This window comes from Peromyscus californicus, unplaced genomic scaffold (genome assembly GCF_007827085.1).
Source record: "Peromyscus californicus insignis strain IS unplaced genomic scaffold, ASM782708v3 Scaffold_22__1_contigs__length_63687245, whole genome shotgun sequence".
In the NCBI taxonomy this organism is placed as follows: Eukaryota; Metazoa; Chordata; class Mammalia; order Rodentia; family Cricetidae; genus Peromyscus; species Peromyscus californicus.
In genome coordinates, this window is record NW_026294525.1 from 8,591,068 (window position 1) to 8,606,961 (window position 15,894).

The window sequence follows — 15,894 nt, forward strand, 5'->3', positions numbered from 1 at the left end:
CCAGGACTGTTACACAGAGAAACCTTGTCTCGGAAAACCCCCCGAAAAAGAGGGTTGTAGGGAGCAAGGAGTAAAGCTGGAGGTGCTGGAGATCTAGGTGCCAACGGTAGGGAGGACGCAGAGGGTGATGACGTGTGAATCAGAAAGCAGGGTAGGAGGCAACACAAAGCCAGCCTCAGCAGGAGCAAGGTGACAACACACATACCTGGTCTGCATCTGTGATCGTCTGGATAGGGCAAGCAGCCTCTGTGTTCCACAGGAAACTGATCACACATTCCCAGCTGTATGTGAATATGGGGTGGGTGTTCTGAAAGGTCACAGGGCAGAGAGAAATCAGCAGGACATCCGCACAGCAGCTGAGCACCAGAGCAACAGGCTAGAACGCACTGACTGTCTACAGTGGGTCGGCACCTAATGTGCATTTCCTCCCAGCAGCACAGCGTTCTCACTATCCTGTAGGAGAGAGCAGTCATCTCATGTGCCTGGGCCTTAGCAACATCTGAGCTCTCCCAGCAGTAAATGGGAAAACTGGGGTCCAGACAGCTTGAATCGAAGCAACCAGAAAGCTACTGTACACAGTTGTAGACAGCAGCTGTATTTAGGCTTGTGTGTCAGGGAAAGGGCTGAGAAGCAACAGGAAGGGCCACAAGGAGAGCTTCTAGGTGGGGCACACACTGTGTTTGTGACTCAGGTGCTGATTACACAGATATGCTAATTTGTGGCTATTACTGGCTTCTAATTTGTGGGTTTCAGTGAGAAATCTCCTCCACGAGCGGAGCCGAGGAGCCGAGAGCCGTGACCCCTTCCTTGAATGCCACCTCCGTCACAGGCGGCAATGGCTCACTGTTAGTGGGACAGCACACCCGAGACTACATGGAGAATTTTACTGGTATTTTGTAACTGATCTCAGCCCACAGCCCACATAACAACACTCTCTACCTGTAGGCCCCACCCACACTCTCCCCATCAGCCCTAAGAGCAAAGCAGAAGTACCCTGGTTCCCCACGGTTAATAAAGTTCCAGGCTTTAGCCTGTGGTACACGCTGTGAACCTGACCTCTTATTTCCTTCATTAGTCTTGCCGGGGCCCATACTGTACACCAGGCCCACAGGCATGACCAGCTCAGCCACTGTGGGAAAGTACTTGGAAAACTAAGAAGGATCTGAAAGAATTTTCTGGAACTAAATGGCATTATCTAAATGACAGCAAAAAAAGAAAATGAGTAGTCGATGATAGGACTCCTACACATCCGGGACAAGGGCTGCCAAGAGCAGCTGCAGATGAAACCTGCAGCTGTCCACCCAAGTGATCAGGCTCATGGAGATCAAGGGAGTGTGTCTGCAGCCCACGGATCGACACTGTCCTGAGGGACCACAGGCCCAGGCTCAACCAGCCAGTCATTTCATACCCTCAGAGATCTGAACAAAGGAGGACAATCTTCCTGTCTGTGGGATACCTGGACACCAGGCCTCACATCCACTGGACTGGGCTCCAGCAGAAAACAGGAACATCCAATTCCTGTCAGCAAGTCAAACTCAACACTCATAGCGAGTTTCAGGACAGCCTGCGACCCTGATACCCGCCCCCCCCCCCAAAAAAAAAGCAGGGGAGGGAGAGAGGGAGGGAGGGAGTAAGGAGGGAAGAAAACTAGCAACAAGAAGTTTTGGAAAATAAAACTTCTAGGTATAAGACAGGCACTACAGCCCGCACCTTTAACCCCAGCACTTAAGAGGCAGAGCTGCATGAGTTCAAGGCCAGTCTGACCAGCCAGAGCCACACAGTGAGACTCAAGTCTCAAACAAACAAAAGCTGACCAAAAAAAGTTCTAAACACTTGGTGACAAGTGAACAACACTAATGATGGACAAAATGTTTTGGTAACTCAAAAATGCCTAAAATGACGAATTTTATGCCCTAATATTTTTATGCAAATTTTTCTTACAAGTATAGAATTGCATACACTGGCCCCCAGTGTTTTTCTGCAGGTCTTACCACACCCCTGCACAGCACTCACCACGATTCCCCGACCACAGACAAGATGGATCCTGGAGCTATAGGTGGTTAGCTGGCCATCGCTGGTGGTGCAAGCAGAGCCGTTCACATACTCTAAGACGAGGCTGCCACTCTCCTCCACCACAGGGCCGGTCTTGGCAACTCCCAAGTTACTGATGGATACAGTCTCAGCCAAGGAGCCCTGCAATAGAGTGTGCATTAGGCTTCTCCTGGAAACAGCTGCCTTGATTCCTCAGGAAATCAACTTGCTACTCACAGGAATTAGAGCCTATGAAGTCACCACTAACAACTGTGTGAGCGGGCACACAAAGCTGAGGAAGGCCTGAGCAGGAGGGGCAGCTATACTCTGAGGCCGCTGCTCTGGTAAAGAACACATACCCATACAGATACAGCCTCAAATGCCTCTGAAGCACCAGAGCACATCACTAGCATGTGCTAACAAAAGCAAATCCTCACACTGTTTCTGCAGATGTCAACTTCTGGAGTCCATGTACAACTTTCATGGCCAACCACATATGAGGACCACAAGGAAATATACAAAAGTCCTACCAGTGAGAGCAATCAACCACAGATGAAGCACTCAACAGTCAGAGTGACATTAACCCATGCACCTGTTCACTCCCAAGCAATTCTTTCAAATCCATTTTTTACACAAGTAATCCTGGAGACCTTTGGGTGTTGAGGCTATGGATGTCTACAGAATGACTTGGGCACCTGCATTCAGGCCAGACATCACCACCAAGAGCTTCTTCCTCTGCCATGTATGGATCAAAGGTGACCAGTGGACATTTTAAGACTGAACAAAGACTCGAAGCCTGTGCAGGAGGCTCATTTTCTGCGGGCACTCTCCTCAGAGGCTTCATCTGCGCAACAGGACTGCCATCATCAAGAGTTACAGAACAACTAACTATCTTCATACATTAAACCTCAGAATCAAGAGAGAAAACATTTGCCTAGCGAGCACAAGGCCCTGGGTTCGATCCTCAGCTCCGAGGGGAAAAAAAGAGAGAGAGAGAGAGAGAGAGAGAGAGAGAGAGAGAGAGAGAGAAAACGTGAGAACATCAGACACACCTCATTCTTTTCATATCTCATCTGGCAAACAGATGCATATCGATCACAGCCTGGCACAGGGTTCAGAGGCCGACACACATTGATGTAGTATTTCCTCCGTGTGGTATAATCCCGGGAGTTTTCCATGGCGTACCAGTTTCCTCCACGGCCGCCTTCAAATTTCACTAGACTAAAAAGTTTCAACACAAAGGTATGCTTTTAAAAATTCGAACCAGCTAAGGCTGGGCTGTTAATGTTTAATCATAAGGGAATTAAAGACATTCTCAATAGAGACATACTTGAATCAAGCTATAGATGGTGACTGACCCACAGGACATGTCATAACATTGACATTCTGAAGCCCTGCACGCAGAGGACCCTTCACTGAGCTATTGTTTTAAACATGAAGCTGCACACTGAACCTTTGCTATGACAAAGATCAATTGCTGTCACAAAGGTGACGAGGTCAGACCACATCCGTCTCCTTTCTGCTCTGTCTCTCCTGGTCCTGCACCCTGAGGCCAACACAGTACCTATCACCATCAGCTCAACCATGTGCTCACCAGTGACCACACTTGAGGAAGGGCCAAGGCCAGATGCTGGCTCTGCTCACCTGGAGAGGTCATACTGTTCCATCATGGAGGAGTCTGTCACCATGCACTCCAGGGGTTCTTCTGGGCAAGCATAACTGGTGTACCACCGGAAGTTGTAGGTCGAGTTGTCCTCTTCCTAATCCCAGAACAAGAAAGAAACATGAAAGGACAGCACAGACGTCTCCATCTGGAACATCTCAAAGACCACACAGGGAACCCTGGTCCCTAGCTGAACGCTATGGAGAGTGACACAACCCTCACACATGCGCACAACAGAGAACTACTGGAGACATGCTCAGTGAGGGGTGGCTCTTTGTTCCTTCCTTGCTCTCTGGTGCTTCCTGGCTGTGAAGTAAATGGTTGTGCCCCACCTCTCACTGTCAGGCCCACAGCAATGAGTCAACCAACCATGGACTGAAACTGGGTGGCAAAATAACCCTTTCCTAAACGAAATACCTCCTATGTGTTTGCACTAGTAACAGAAAACTGAGAATGGAAAAATAAAAGGAGATAGTATGCAAACAGCTCTTTTTAAAAAAAAAAGATTTTAAGTAAAAACTACATGAAAGAAAGTTCGCTTTCTCCATCTCCTTTCACGGAGCTAAGAAGACGGCCTTGTCAAAAACTATAATGGAATCTGGCCGTGGGTAAGGGAAATGGGAGGGTAACTTTTTTAAGCCTCTGCATGTTCTCTAACAGAACAAACAGGGCTGGGGACTAGTGTTAAGATAGATGGGCTTTTGAATAAGCAGCTTAACAAGTGACTAGATACCACCTGGGCACCCTGGAAACAGCAAAACGACCAATGACATGACGGTTTGGCCAGAAGACCAGACTAGCAGTAATAGCTCAGTTTCTACTGACCCAGGTCTGCCCAGGCAAAGTACCCAAGACCTTTCCCACCTGATATTCTGGGAAGCCCACTCCAGCGTCTCGGTCACATAGGAAGGTGATGAGTGTGGCTCTCGGTGTGTGCTTTTCGTTGTTATAGGGCGTACCGTCCTTGTAGCTCAGCTTGATCATCCCATCATAGTAAGAAAGCTTAGCATTACTTATCCCCAAGTTCCAAGACTTCTTATCTCTAAAATGAATACAGAAATGTCACTCTCCAAGGCTGCACAAATTGGGCAAATGCATGCTCAGGACCAAGATACTGCAATCCCTGGGGATCTCATATGCAGCTCTCTTGACTGTAGAAGGAAAAAGGTAAAACACACACACACACACACACACACACACACACACACACACACACACACACACACACAAGGGGTTGGGGGAGGAGCCACACACACACAGTTCTCTTGACTATAGGAGAAAAACAACATACACACATACAGAGCTCTCTTGACTGTAGGCGGAGAAAAGCAACACACACACACATACACACGAGCCCAACTTTTTCTCAGCACTACTGGCTTACAGTGCAACTCAATTCATTACACCTAACACTACTCAGTAAGGAGAAATACATACATAAATATGCAAGAACTGCAAAGCTCAAAGTTCACAGAAGAGGGCATCAAATAAGCCCAGACCTCTCTCCACCCCCTCGGATAAGGCTTGCCCCTTCTCTGGGAAGTTCAGATGAGACCTGATGAGGTCTCCTTCTCAGAATTTAAATGCTTGTCAAGCAATAATGTTCAAGGGAAACCTAGCTATTCCTTAATGAAACAGTCACTAGCACAAAATACCAGAGAACAAAGCCAGAGTGAGAGATCACTTGCCTTTTTGCTACCTGGCAGGCCCCTGAGTTTGGCTGACAGGGCTGCACGGATACAGGGCCACAAACATTTATGTAGAAGTCATACTTCTCTGTCCCAACTTTATAAGCACCATTCTTCTTTGTGAGGGGCGTCAAATCAAATGAAAACCCTAAAACAAGACAAGGGATGCACATCAGGGGAGTCGGAACACCGGAGGCAGGTGGCAACAGAACGAGGACACTGAAGAAGAAGGACCCTCCTCCGCCTTAGCCTGCATTCCTGCAGCGACTGCACCTACTCCCTCGGACACTGGCCTCGCCGCCGCCGCCGCTGCCCTTTTCATTGTGCTGCGGCCCCATTCGAACCTGTAACTCCAGGTCTCACAAACAGCACAGCCGAGCAAGGTGACCAGACTACGAAGGCCTTCTTGTAAGGTCCCCTAACAAGGGGGTCTGGCCTAGGACTCATACAAGTCTTTCAAAGGTTATGTGTGGATCCCCTTTGGCTCAAGTAAATCCAGCCCAGCCACAAATTCAAGATGGGCTCTGCCACAGCTCAAGCACACAACAAAAGATGCTTGGAATTCTAATCAAGTGGCATTAACAGAGTTCTAAAGCAGGTTACCTCTAACAGTCATAGAAAGTGTTTAGCGATCTGTGGTCCCAAGTTACACGACACAACAGAGGCATTGCTGAAGCACACACCTGCCTGGGCATCAAGGACTGTGCAGTTCTCTCCCTCTGTCTTCGACAACACACAGGCAGCAGCTGTGTGCCATTCAAATTCATAGAAGCAGCCATCAGGTCCAGTAGTTCTCAACACTGGGGCACTTTCTAGATCACCTGTCAATACAGAAAAGGGAGGCGGGAAGAGATCAACACTAATCTGTTCGTTCTAAGAATTTTCCCTGGTCTAGCTATTTTAAAAACCCCAGGAAAGACAAGGTTACAAAATGGTCCTATGGAGCCAGGAATGTGGTTCATTTAGTGGAGTATTTGTCTAGCATGCACACAGCCCTGTGTTCAATCCCCAGCCCTGCACAAAGCAGGCCTCGTAGCACACACCTATCTATAATGCCAGTACTCAGAAGGTGGAAATATGTCCTAGCAAAATAAAACAAGAAACAAAATAGTCCTAGTATGTGACCTTCTCCCGTGGCTGGGAATTTATACAGAGGAAACTTTACAGGATGGATATAGAGAGGATGTGAAGCAGCTGAACTCCCAGCGGTGAAACGCTTTAAAATAGTAAGAATGTGCCACGTCAATGGGAAATCCCTAGAAATTATAAATACAACTGTGAAGCATAGAATACACAAATAAGGGCATTCTGAGAACACTAAAACACATGCACAGATGCAGATCTTAGCAAAGAGGGCAGAAACATATCAGTTCAGTGAGAGATAAGCACATTTGAGATGGTGAGATACAGGAAACATTTGAAGGCATTTATGACCCTCTGGAGGAAGTTCAGCATTCCACACCCTTATCCTCTCTCAGACCTTAAGAACAGGATGTCAGGCAGAGACTCACGACTCCTCTGGAAAATTTCAACACAATTCCCTGAGGACAACATATGGTTTCTCCATTTCTAGGCTGAAATCTGATCTCATCAGCAGAGACTAGAACCGGGGGTGCTCAGCACTCCCCCCCCCCCCTCCATCCCACCCCACTGCAGAGATGATGGAGAATGTGCGCAGGCCTCTTCTTCTGTGACAGTACCTGGTTTGCACACGAGTGTGATGTTAGTTGTTATTTTCTTATCACTACCACAGTCATCACCATCAGAATAAGAGAGCTGTATGTGTCCTTTCTCTTTTGTAGGAGGAGAGACAAATTTTCCAAGGTTTTTACTTCCATTCTTATCTGGAAGAAAGAGAGAAGGGAACAGAAGATGTGCTGGAAAAGTATCATCATGTAGACATTAAAAATTATACCAAAACTCAGCCAAATCCATTAGGTCACCACGCTCTCTTCTCAGCCCACCTGACCGACTGGGACAGAAACAGGTTTTCTTGAAAAAAAGAAATAAACACAGTCATCTAAGGCCACCTCCTGCCTTAGCAGGGACAGGTGGGGACTGGCATGCGGGATCCCCCCAAGGGCACCTTATGGTCAGGCTGGTATGTGTACCACCACCATCTGTAAGAAACACTATTCCACGCTCAGGGCCTCAGCTACCCTGAGACACAGGCTAATGGGGAGCACAGTCAAACCGCAGGCTTTATTCACAACCAAGCAGAAACACACACATGTGGCATCCACATTGAATTACTGGTCCAGATGCTTTTCAAACATGTTTATGCCTGAGTCCTTAGTAAGACAAGAACAGACTTCACTCACTTTGAGACACATCCCTGGTTCTGAATGCCAAGGGTAATCCCCCAAATCCAACAAGCTTCACTAAGTCCTCGTCTATGTTCTTCGCACAACAGACTCTTCATACCCTCCTCCTGGCATTTTCAAATGGTGCCTTAACTGACACACACCAAACCTCAATGTCTCTTAGACAAACACTTCTGTGTGATACACAAGATCAACAGTGACAGCAAGAAAAAAACTCCAAGACATGTTGCTCAGCTGAAGGCTCCTGTGGATATTTGGCTTCCCCAAGTGTGTGTGACCAAGGGCTGCTAAAAATTCAAAATTAGCTTTACAAGTACTGGTAATATATTATTCCTCAGGTTACAAAATGAAGACAGATGGTCGAGCATTTTCCAACATGGCTCTTCCTGCTTAGTTACACCTCTGTTGACCACAGGACTTCAGGGTACACTGGTTCTGACACTGAAATTGTAGAATGCTTTATTGTCCTTAGTATTTACATCCAAAGGCAAGCCACATTCTAAGTCTCGCCCAAGGAAGCAGCTAGAGTCCACACACCCTTAGAAAGAGGGTTCCCCTCTGCCGTGACTCACCCACAGCACACACAGCAGCATCTTCAGGACAGCGCCTGGCCTTGCCCTCCTGCAGCACTCGGTGACAGACGTTGATGAAGAAATACTTCTTTTCTGATTCAGCCTGGCCGCCACCCACTGCTTCCCAATTCTTCTCTGATTCTGCAACCAAACCCAAAGTCCTTGAGTCCTTGGTGACTTTTTCCTTGTGGTCACATCTTAAAACAGTAACTAAGCCAAGGTCAGACAATCCTAGCGCTCCCTAGAAAGTCATGGCGTCCTCACTTTCTCACTGAGTGTGTCAGAGACAGGCCATTCCCAGTGTGCTTTCTGAAGAATGAAACCACAAGCTTCTCCCACACCCAACAGCACAGAATCAAAGACTGAACCACACCACAAGGCCAGTGGCTGTCTGGAGCCTGGTGGAAGGGAACTAACTGGTCACATGCTCAGCTTCTGGTCCCACTAGGGCCTGTGCAGCTAAGAAAGCTACTGCCTCTTCTTGTGCACAGGCTGACTGGAGAAGGACAGAAGGTGAGGAAGATTCCACTGACTCCAAAAACCAAATGAACAGATGCTGATGGGAAATGGGGGGTAGGGGGAAGGCAGTGCTGGGTGTTAAGGACACTAGGCAAAGAAGAGTAGTCATGAGAATGTCCCACAATACCAGTTTATGGGATGGTAGGGATATTCAGATACTCGTATCTGAAATATCCCCTTGGCAAGTTGGCAGCCAACACTTAGAAGTAAAAGGCCACAGCTTGCCAGTGACAATGGCACACAATGCTTCTGGAAAGCTAGGTTCCCAAGTCCATAACCTTGAAAGACAGTGTGTGTGCCCAAGTTTCCCCCAAAGCACTATGCATTGGCTGGAGCGGGGTGTGGGCTGCAGTCTCCAGGGTGGGACTTTCTGAAGCAGCATGGAAGATTTCAACTCTCAGCTCACAGCATCCTCTGGTCTATCTGGTTGCAAATGCTACAAAAACACTCCAGATTCTTCAAAAGCCAGGCTGTGGCACAAAGTCTGCTAAGTGAATTAATGTATCTCTGCATCATCCCTCAAGATCCCAATTTGTCTTGTAACCACACTGATACTTAAAACTTTAAAAAAAAAAAAAAAAAAAGAAAGTGTTCCTGACTGCAGGTGTGACGTGACCAGTCACCTATGCTCCTGTCGCCATGATGGACTGCATTCCTTCTTGAACTATAAGCCAATATACCCTCTTCCCTTGAAAAAAAACAAAACAAAGAACAACCAGAAAACTTCATGGGGCTATGTGTGGCTCAGAAGTATAACACATGAGATGGAGGAAGGGGAGGGAGTGTTGACTAGAGACCTCCTCTAACCACACTCATGCTTTCTTTAAGATTCTAGAGCCTGGCAATCTTTCTGAAGCCCACATTGTTGGCTAGAACTACAGAAGTCTTAGTAGGGTTCTAGTCCAGAGATTACAACTCTTTCCACATTGCAGAAACCCACCCTTTCATTAGCACACATATATGGGATCCAACCTTGGCTTCCTGAAGCTATTTTAACTCCTGTAGAAATTTTCTGTGTTCCTACAGCTTCCAGGACACTTAACGACTGAACCACGCCACGAAGATGACTTAACTGCTGAAGCAGTTACCTGATAGAGATCATTTACTATGGACCCTGAATTCCTCCAACAGCACTTTTCAAACAGATGGGCCTCCAAAGACAATGGGATAGGTAGCTACAGCTGGTACTGGTGCAAGTTAATTCTACCTTAGGAGATACAAGGCCCCTACAAAGCTACTCTAGAAATCCCCTAGGAGGACCGGGTATTTCTGGGCATCAGCTCTCATTCCTACCTCATCTATTCTCAGCAGGATGCCACCCATGAAGGTCGCTGCCAGTCACTAGCCCCATCCTAGTGCTTTCCATGTGACAAACGCTCCGCCAGTCCCCAGGATGGACACCCTCACACTGGCACACGCTGTGGTGCACAGAGCGACCGACCCATGCTGGACAACCCTCCCAGATCTACGGACCAGGAACATGCTGATCACTTTTCAGTGAAAGCAAAGAGGCAGCCATAAAAGGGCAGAAGCACTGGGTGTAGACACTGTGGAGACCAGCTCCACCAGCCTCCTCAGTCCCTGTGCTAAATGCAATCCCCACCTCAAAAGGCTGCCAGAGTGAACTAACTGCCTCTAAGCCCAGAGCACGAGGCCTGGCACCGTTGGTCCCTGGGAGTTCTAAATGAACTGGGAAGGTGAACCAAGACAACACAACTAGAAAAGGGGGGCTCAGAGGCAGGTAGTCCACCTCTTCACTCAGTGTTCCTTATTGTCTGTGCTACTGCTAGACGGGAAAGGGGGCCATGACCCCAAACCACTGGGTCAACTATCCTGTGGTTCCCCAAAAAGAAAAGCAATACCTGAGTGTCGAGCCAACACAGACAGGTCATAACGGTTTTTGCCATCCATGGCCCCGCAGAGGAGATCTTCCTTCTCTTTGACACAGGCGTATTTAGTGTCCCACATGAAGAAGTAGGTGCAGTCCACTTCACCTGTGAACACAGGCTCTCCTCTCCCGTTGTTACCTACACATGCAATGCCACAGGAAAGCATACAACTCAGTGATGGGACCCAAATGCAGGAACTTTTGAAGAGCCAGGGAAGAAGCAGAAATCAGGATGAATGGCAGCTGTCTAGCTGGTTGTCCAGGGATTAGAATGACTTCATTGAAGCTGGCAGGCCACATCGCCCACAGGCTTTACGGAAAGCTGCTCATAGTATCTCAGTGAAGAGATGGAAAGAGAACTTTGTGGGGTAACATGTACAAAGAAAAGAGGACAGAGACCAGAGCCCCAGTTCCAAGAGTACAGACTACTGATGAGCAAGGCCTGAGGTTCCCCAACACCTGCACCATGGAGGCAAATGGAGGCAGAAGCACAGGCATCCTGTGCAGTTACTTCAGCTAAAGCATGGCAGCATCTCCCATCACCCCACAAGTTCAAGGCACCTCCCATGCTGTGGGCACCCACACTTGCAGCCTGTCAGGACATGTGTCTGTCAGGTCCCACTAGAGTTAACACCACCCCGTCCTCCACCCACAGAGGCCCCATCCATTGCCCAGAACGGCATAGCTCTCCTCTTCAGAGGCCACTTCTTCTGAGCCTAGGATGGAGCAAAGCATTGCCCCTCCCTCTAGAAACCCTATCCCTTGGCCTTTCCCAGCTGGTGGGCCACAGGCACAAAGCTGCCCTTTTTTTCTACCTTTAGTTTCATAATCCCAGCTAGATGCACCTCCCACGTGTCTGCCTGCATCCCTGAGGTGTGGTGTCTGGGCAGTTTTATGTTCTGAAAAGGCCTTTGGCAATGAATTCCAATCTTAACTCACTCAACCTTAGCTCTCCATGGTCAGAGCCTTCAGTCACCCAGGACTCCTCCATCCTCCTAGGTCCTCTGCTGACTCATCACTCCACCTTCCCAGCATCCACAGTGAGGGCAGCCTGTGCTTTAAGACCTCAGCTCAGCTGCAGTGAAGGCCTGAGCAGAACTACAGGAGCACCCGACAACGTAATTGAAGCCAGAGGAGAGACCAGAGGAGCTGGCACCAGCCTGGTGTCTGCTGGCTGAGGACACAGAAGTAACAGCAGGCTTCACGGCCCAGGGATCAGGGACAGAATAGGATCCAGAACTAGGAGAAAGTTGCCGAGGGCCCATCCCGGTAAGGACGGAGAGCAGAAGAAGGGATGCGGGTGTGGGGAGGCACCCGACAACCGCTCTATTTCTCTTCCTCAGCCACAGGCACATCACAGCCCTACTGAGATTCCCCGTGACTTCACCCTGTATGAGATGGAGTCAGCCTCTCTGCAACACGTGACTTTTACCAGCCTTTTCAGGCGCCTGTCTAGGCAAGTAGCCACAGGCCTGATCACAGCTCCCTAGTCCATGCCTTTGAGGACCCCACATCCTGGGCCCTGCAGCCATTCAGGCACCAGGCTCACTGTCCCCATCCTGTAACCTCTGCTCTGGCTGCTCTCCTACCCCACTGACCTAGATGACCTACAGCCTCCCTGGGTAAGGGCAGATAACAATAGACTTTAGCTTTAGTACTTTACCCTATACTTAGCCATAAAAACCCTTATCTCTGTTTTCAGTCTGTTTACTCCCTGAGAACCATCTGTCACCCTCAGGCCCCTGTGGAGAGGGCCTTAGCAAACAGGCATGGAAACATGCAAGTACTGTGAGTGATAAGAAAGAGCCAATGAAAGACTCCAGTGGAAGAAGAGGGCCCCAGTGACCCACAGCCCTCAGGGCCCTTTGCTTAGAAACTAGCAAGTTTATGAGGACTTAACTCCAGGCACAGTGGTTGCCCCCAGATCCTACTATGAATCATGCAGGAACCAGCCACGATCAAACCACCCGAGACTGACCATAGAAACATACAAAACAAACACCCTCAAGGAGCAGCCCTGAGAGCTTGGACCAGTTGCACACAGATGAGAATGGAAACCAGGCCCAGTTTCAGGAAGAGAGCCCAGTACGGAAGCAGGTCAGCCAGGGGTGCCTGGGGCATAGCCAGAGGTGCTTGAACAAGACAGATCTCTAAAAACAGAACCTTATCTCCCTACCAGTGCTAGGGATGTCTGAAATCAGGATGTGATGAGCACACAAGCCAGTGACTCGGGGAACCCTCTAGTCACCCAAAGGGAGTCATGCCTTCAGCTGGGACTCATTCACCAGCACCCCAAAATTCCCAAGTTCAAACTCTACCAATCTATCACTCTGTAAAAATTCTTATGACGAGAAAGAAGTGGCTCACACGTGAAGCTGCTAAATGAAGCCACCTCTGCTCTGCCGAACGAACGGGCCTGCTCTGCTGAACGTGCCTGCAGCAGAATTTAAGACACAGACTCTCTTCAGCAAGCCCAGCACTGGGCAGATTCCCAAAACAAACATGGAGAGCAGAGGACGATGGAAACAGGATGTATGTATGCATCCTGGAGGGGAGTGGGGGCAGGGAGGAGGACATTCCTGTAACAAGAGAAGCCTGGGGACTGGAGGCAGCCAGCCCCAAAGGCAGCCAACTCACTCCCCTGTTCAGAATCGACTTCCAAGAAAAGACACACACGTACACACGCAAGCCCCTTAACACAAAGCGGGGGGTTGGGCAGTGCACACTCACTCACCTGCGGTTTTGTTGCACCCAAAGTTGATGACACTCATTCGCTGGAAGCCGGAACTGCACTCATCACCTCCAGAATAGATCAAGGTGAGGTCTCCATCTGAGTACCTAGATTTTCGTGAACACACAGTGCTTTACTGAACCAAGAAACTTGAGGTTTCAAAAACTGCTTTGTTAAGCCTTTTGCACACCACTCACAAATCACTACTGACATAAAACAGCAGGCTCTCCAGCCAGCTGGGCAAGCGTCCTGCGGAAATGAGTTCCAAATGTGCAGGCTGTCGGCCTCTTGCTGTAAAGTAGTAAGGGACCAGAGGGAGGGAGGCCACTTTGCTGGCAGCAAAAGACTGCTTTGGCTGTCACTCGGGGACTTTATGCAACATGAATAATGTCCACACATTAAACAGCCTCGCTAGCAACTTCCAAAGGCGCCATCTCGACAAGATCTGGTGTAAGACTCAATTTCAGAAAACTGCCTCTTCTTACTGCTTTTGGGAAGCCAACTGCCAAGTTAAGGTCCTGAGAATTACATTAAGTGAGGTTTTTAGCTCCTTAAAACTTATATATAATGCTAATGGTATTTCAGGTTCTCAAACTGCCAGAGGAGATTTAAAAAAGAACAAGAAAAAAGAAGACTTATCAGAAACACAAATTCCAAAAACAATAGCCATATAAACTGTTAACTACCTAAATTCCCTACAATATGGTTCTCAGAAACAATACATCTACAAACCAATAGTTCTAACAGATGTACCCTTATCAAAGGCAGGAAGCTGCCCAACTGCTCAGGGACCAATGGCAACTTGCCCACGTCTCAGAGGAAGACGTGCTAGGCTCTGACTGTCTTGTGCTCTGGGAAATGGGAAGAGGAAGAGGGAGGGGAGAGCCATGGGCCACAAGTACACACAATGCACTTGAGAATCACCCACCGGAGGGTCTGGTTCTGGTGTCTTCCTGCTATTTTGACTTGAGTGGAATCTGTCTTCTTCACTTGACAAACAACAGCATCTTTGTTATTACAGTGTGGGACCTTTGTGTTCCCACAGACATTCATGTAAAACGTGTACTCTCTTCCATCAGAAACATAGAGGGACCCTAGAGAAAGGACAAACAAGGGAGTGTTTGTTCACACCCGTCAGAAAGTGTGGCATTTCTTTTAAGCAAACCCAAGCCCATCTCTCCCCTCTCCCAGCTGGGCTCCTGTGAGGCACAGGACAGAACAGAGGTAGCCACACACATACCTTCCTGTTGGGCCAAGGGACTGAGGTCAATATTGATGTCATGCTGCTCACTGCTCAGGGAGCAGGTTTCACTCTCCAAGTAGTCTCTGTGGCAGGCGTACTCGGTAACCCACTCAACCTCATAGCGACAGTTGGAGTTGGCAGTGAGTTTGGGAATGGTGCCCTACAGGGAGCAACCAGAGTGTTAGAGGCAGTTCACAATCACACCTTCCATGTTCTGGGAAAGCCCAAAGACAGGCTGCTAGAACTTGGTATTTTTCTGTTCCTTGTCCCTGGCACATTTTGAACGTCTAATTCTATTTACTTTTACTAAAACTCGGGTTGGGGGGAGGGGGGCATGTATGTGTGCAGGTGCACTCACCTGTGTGTACATTGGGAAGCCACAGGTCAACTTCAGATGTCTTCCTCTATCAATTCACACCTTGTTTTTTGTGGGGTTTTTACAGGCAGAATACCAGATGAACCTGGAGAGTGCTGCTCTGCTAGACTGGTTGGTCAATGAGACCCAGGGACCTACCTGTCTCCTAACACACCCAGCACTGAGGTTACAGAAATGGGCATTTGGGGTTCAAACTAAAATCCTCATGCACAGAAAGCACTCTGCCCACTGGGTCATCTCAGCATAATCTAAAACTTGTTTTTAACCTTTTTTCTCCATTTGACTTGGAACAACTGTACTCACTTATAACCCTACATCCTTTCTTTCTGATGACCGTTGAGGGACACACAAGCTTCGGTTAGCAAGTCCACTCTAAACTCTATCATTGGAGAATCAGTACAACCCTGGTAAGCATTATGGGTGGTTCCAAACCATAGAGCTGAGGGAATACTGCCATCTAAGAGCACCATTATCCATTGCCCTCAGAACTTCTCTGACCAGCTGTGGTCCTGCATACCTGTTACGCATGCCAGCACTCGAAAGGCTGAAGCAGAGGCATTGCAGATTTAAGGTCTGCCTGAGCTGACCTACATACATGGCAAGACTCTCTCAAAAGAACAAAACCTGGGCTGGGAAACAGCTCAGTCAGTAAAGTGTTTGCTGTACAAGACAGAAGCCCCGAACTGAACGCCAAGACCATGGACCAAGCCGTGTGTGACAGTGTACACTCTGTAATCACAGTGCCGAGGAGGAAGCATCCCTGACCTGAGGCCCAATGGTTGGCTAACCTGGATGAATCTGGCAAGTCTCAGGTCCCAGTGAAAGATCCTTTCTCAAAATAACAGTGTAAACAGCTCCT

General features: G+C 48.4%; 1 protein-coding gene across 1 annotated transcript in view; it reads right to left on the bottom strand.

Annotated features, from left to right (window-relative positions):
• Nucleotides 1–15,894, bottom strand: part of Igf2r (insulin like growth factor 2 receptor) — a 98,098-nt gene that overhangs the window by 38,982 nt on the left and 43,222 nt on the right. The window contains exons 8-20 of the mRNA XM_052750850.1: nucleotides 14,657–14,819; nucleotides 14,345–14,510; nucleotides 13,420–13,523; nucleotides 10,660–10,824; nucleotides 8,279–8,419; nucleotides 7,083–7,226; nucleotides 6,066–6,203; nucleotides 5,383–5,530; nucleotides 4,559–4,736; nucleotides 3,676–3,791; nucleotides 3,084–3,252; nucleotides 2,014–2,193; nucleotides 206–307 (exon numbers count right to left, since the gene is read on the bottom strand). Of these exons, the coding sequence (XP_052606810.1) occupies nucleotides 206–307; nucleotides 2,014–2,193; nucleotides 3,084–3,252; nucleotides 3,676–3,791; nucleotides 4,559–4,736; nucleotides 5,383–5,530; nucleotides 6,066–6,203; nucleotides 7,083–7,226; nucleotides 8,279–8,419; nucleotides 10,660–10,824; nucleotides 13,420–13,523; nucleotides 14,345–14,510; nucleotides 14,657–14,819 (1,914 nt within the window). The remainder of the gene's footprint in view (nucleotides 1–205; nucleotides 308–2,013; nucleotides 2,194–3,083; nucleotides 3,253–3,675; nucleotides 3,792–4,558; nucleotides 4,737–5,382; nucleotides 5,531–6,065; nucleotides 6,204–7,082; nucleotides 7,227–8,278; nucleotides 8,420–10,659; nucleotides 10,825–13,419; nucleotides 13,524–14,344; nucleotides 14,511–14,656; nucleotides 14,820–15,894) is intronic.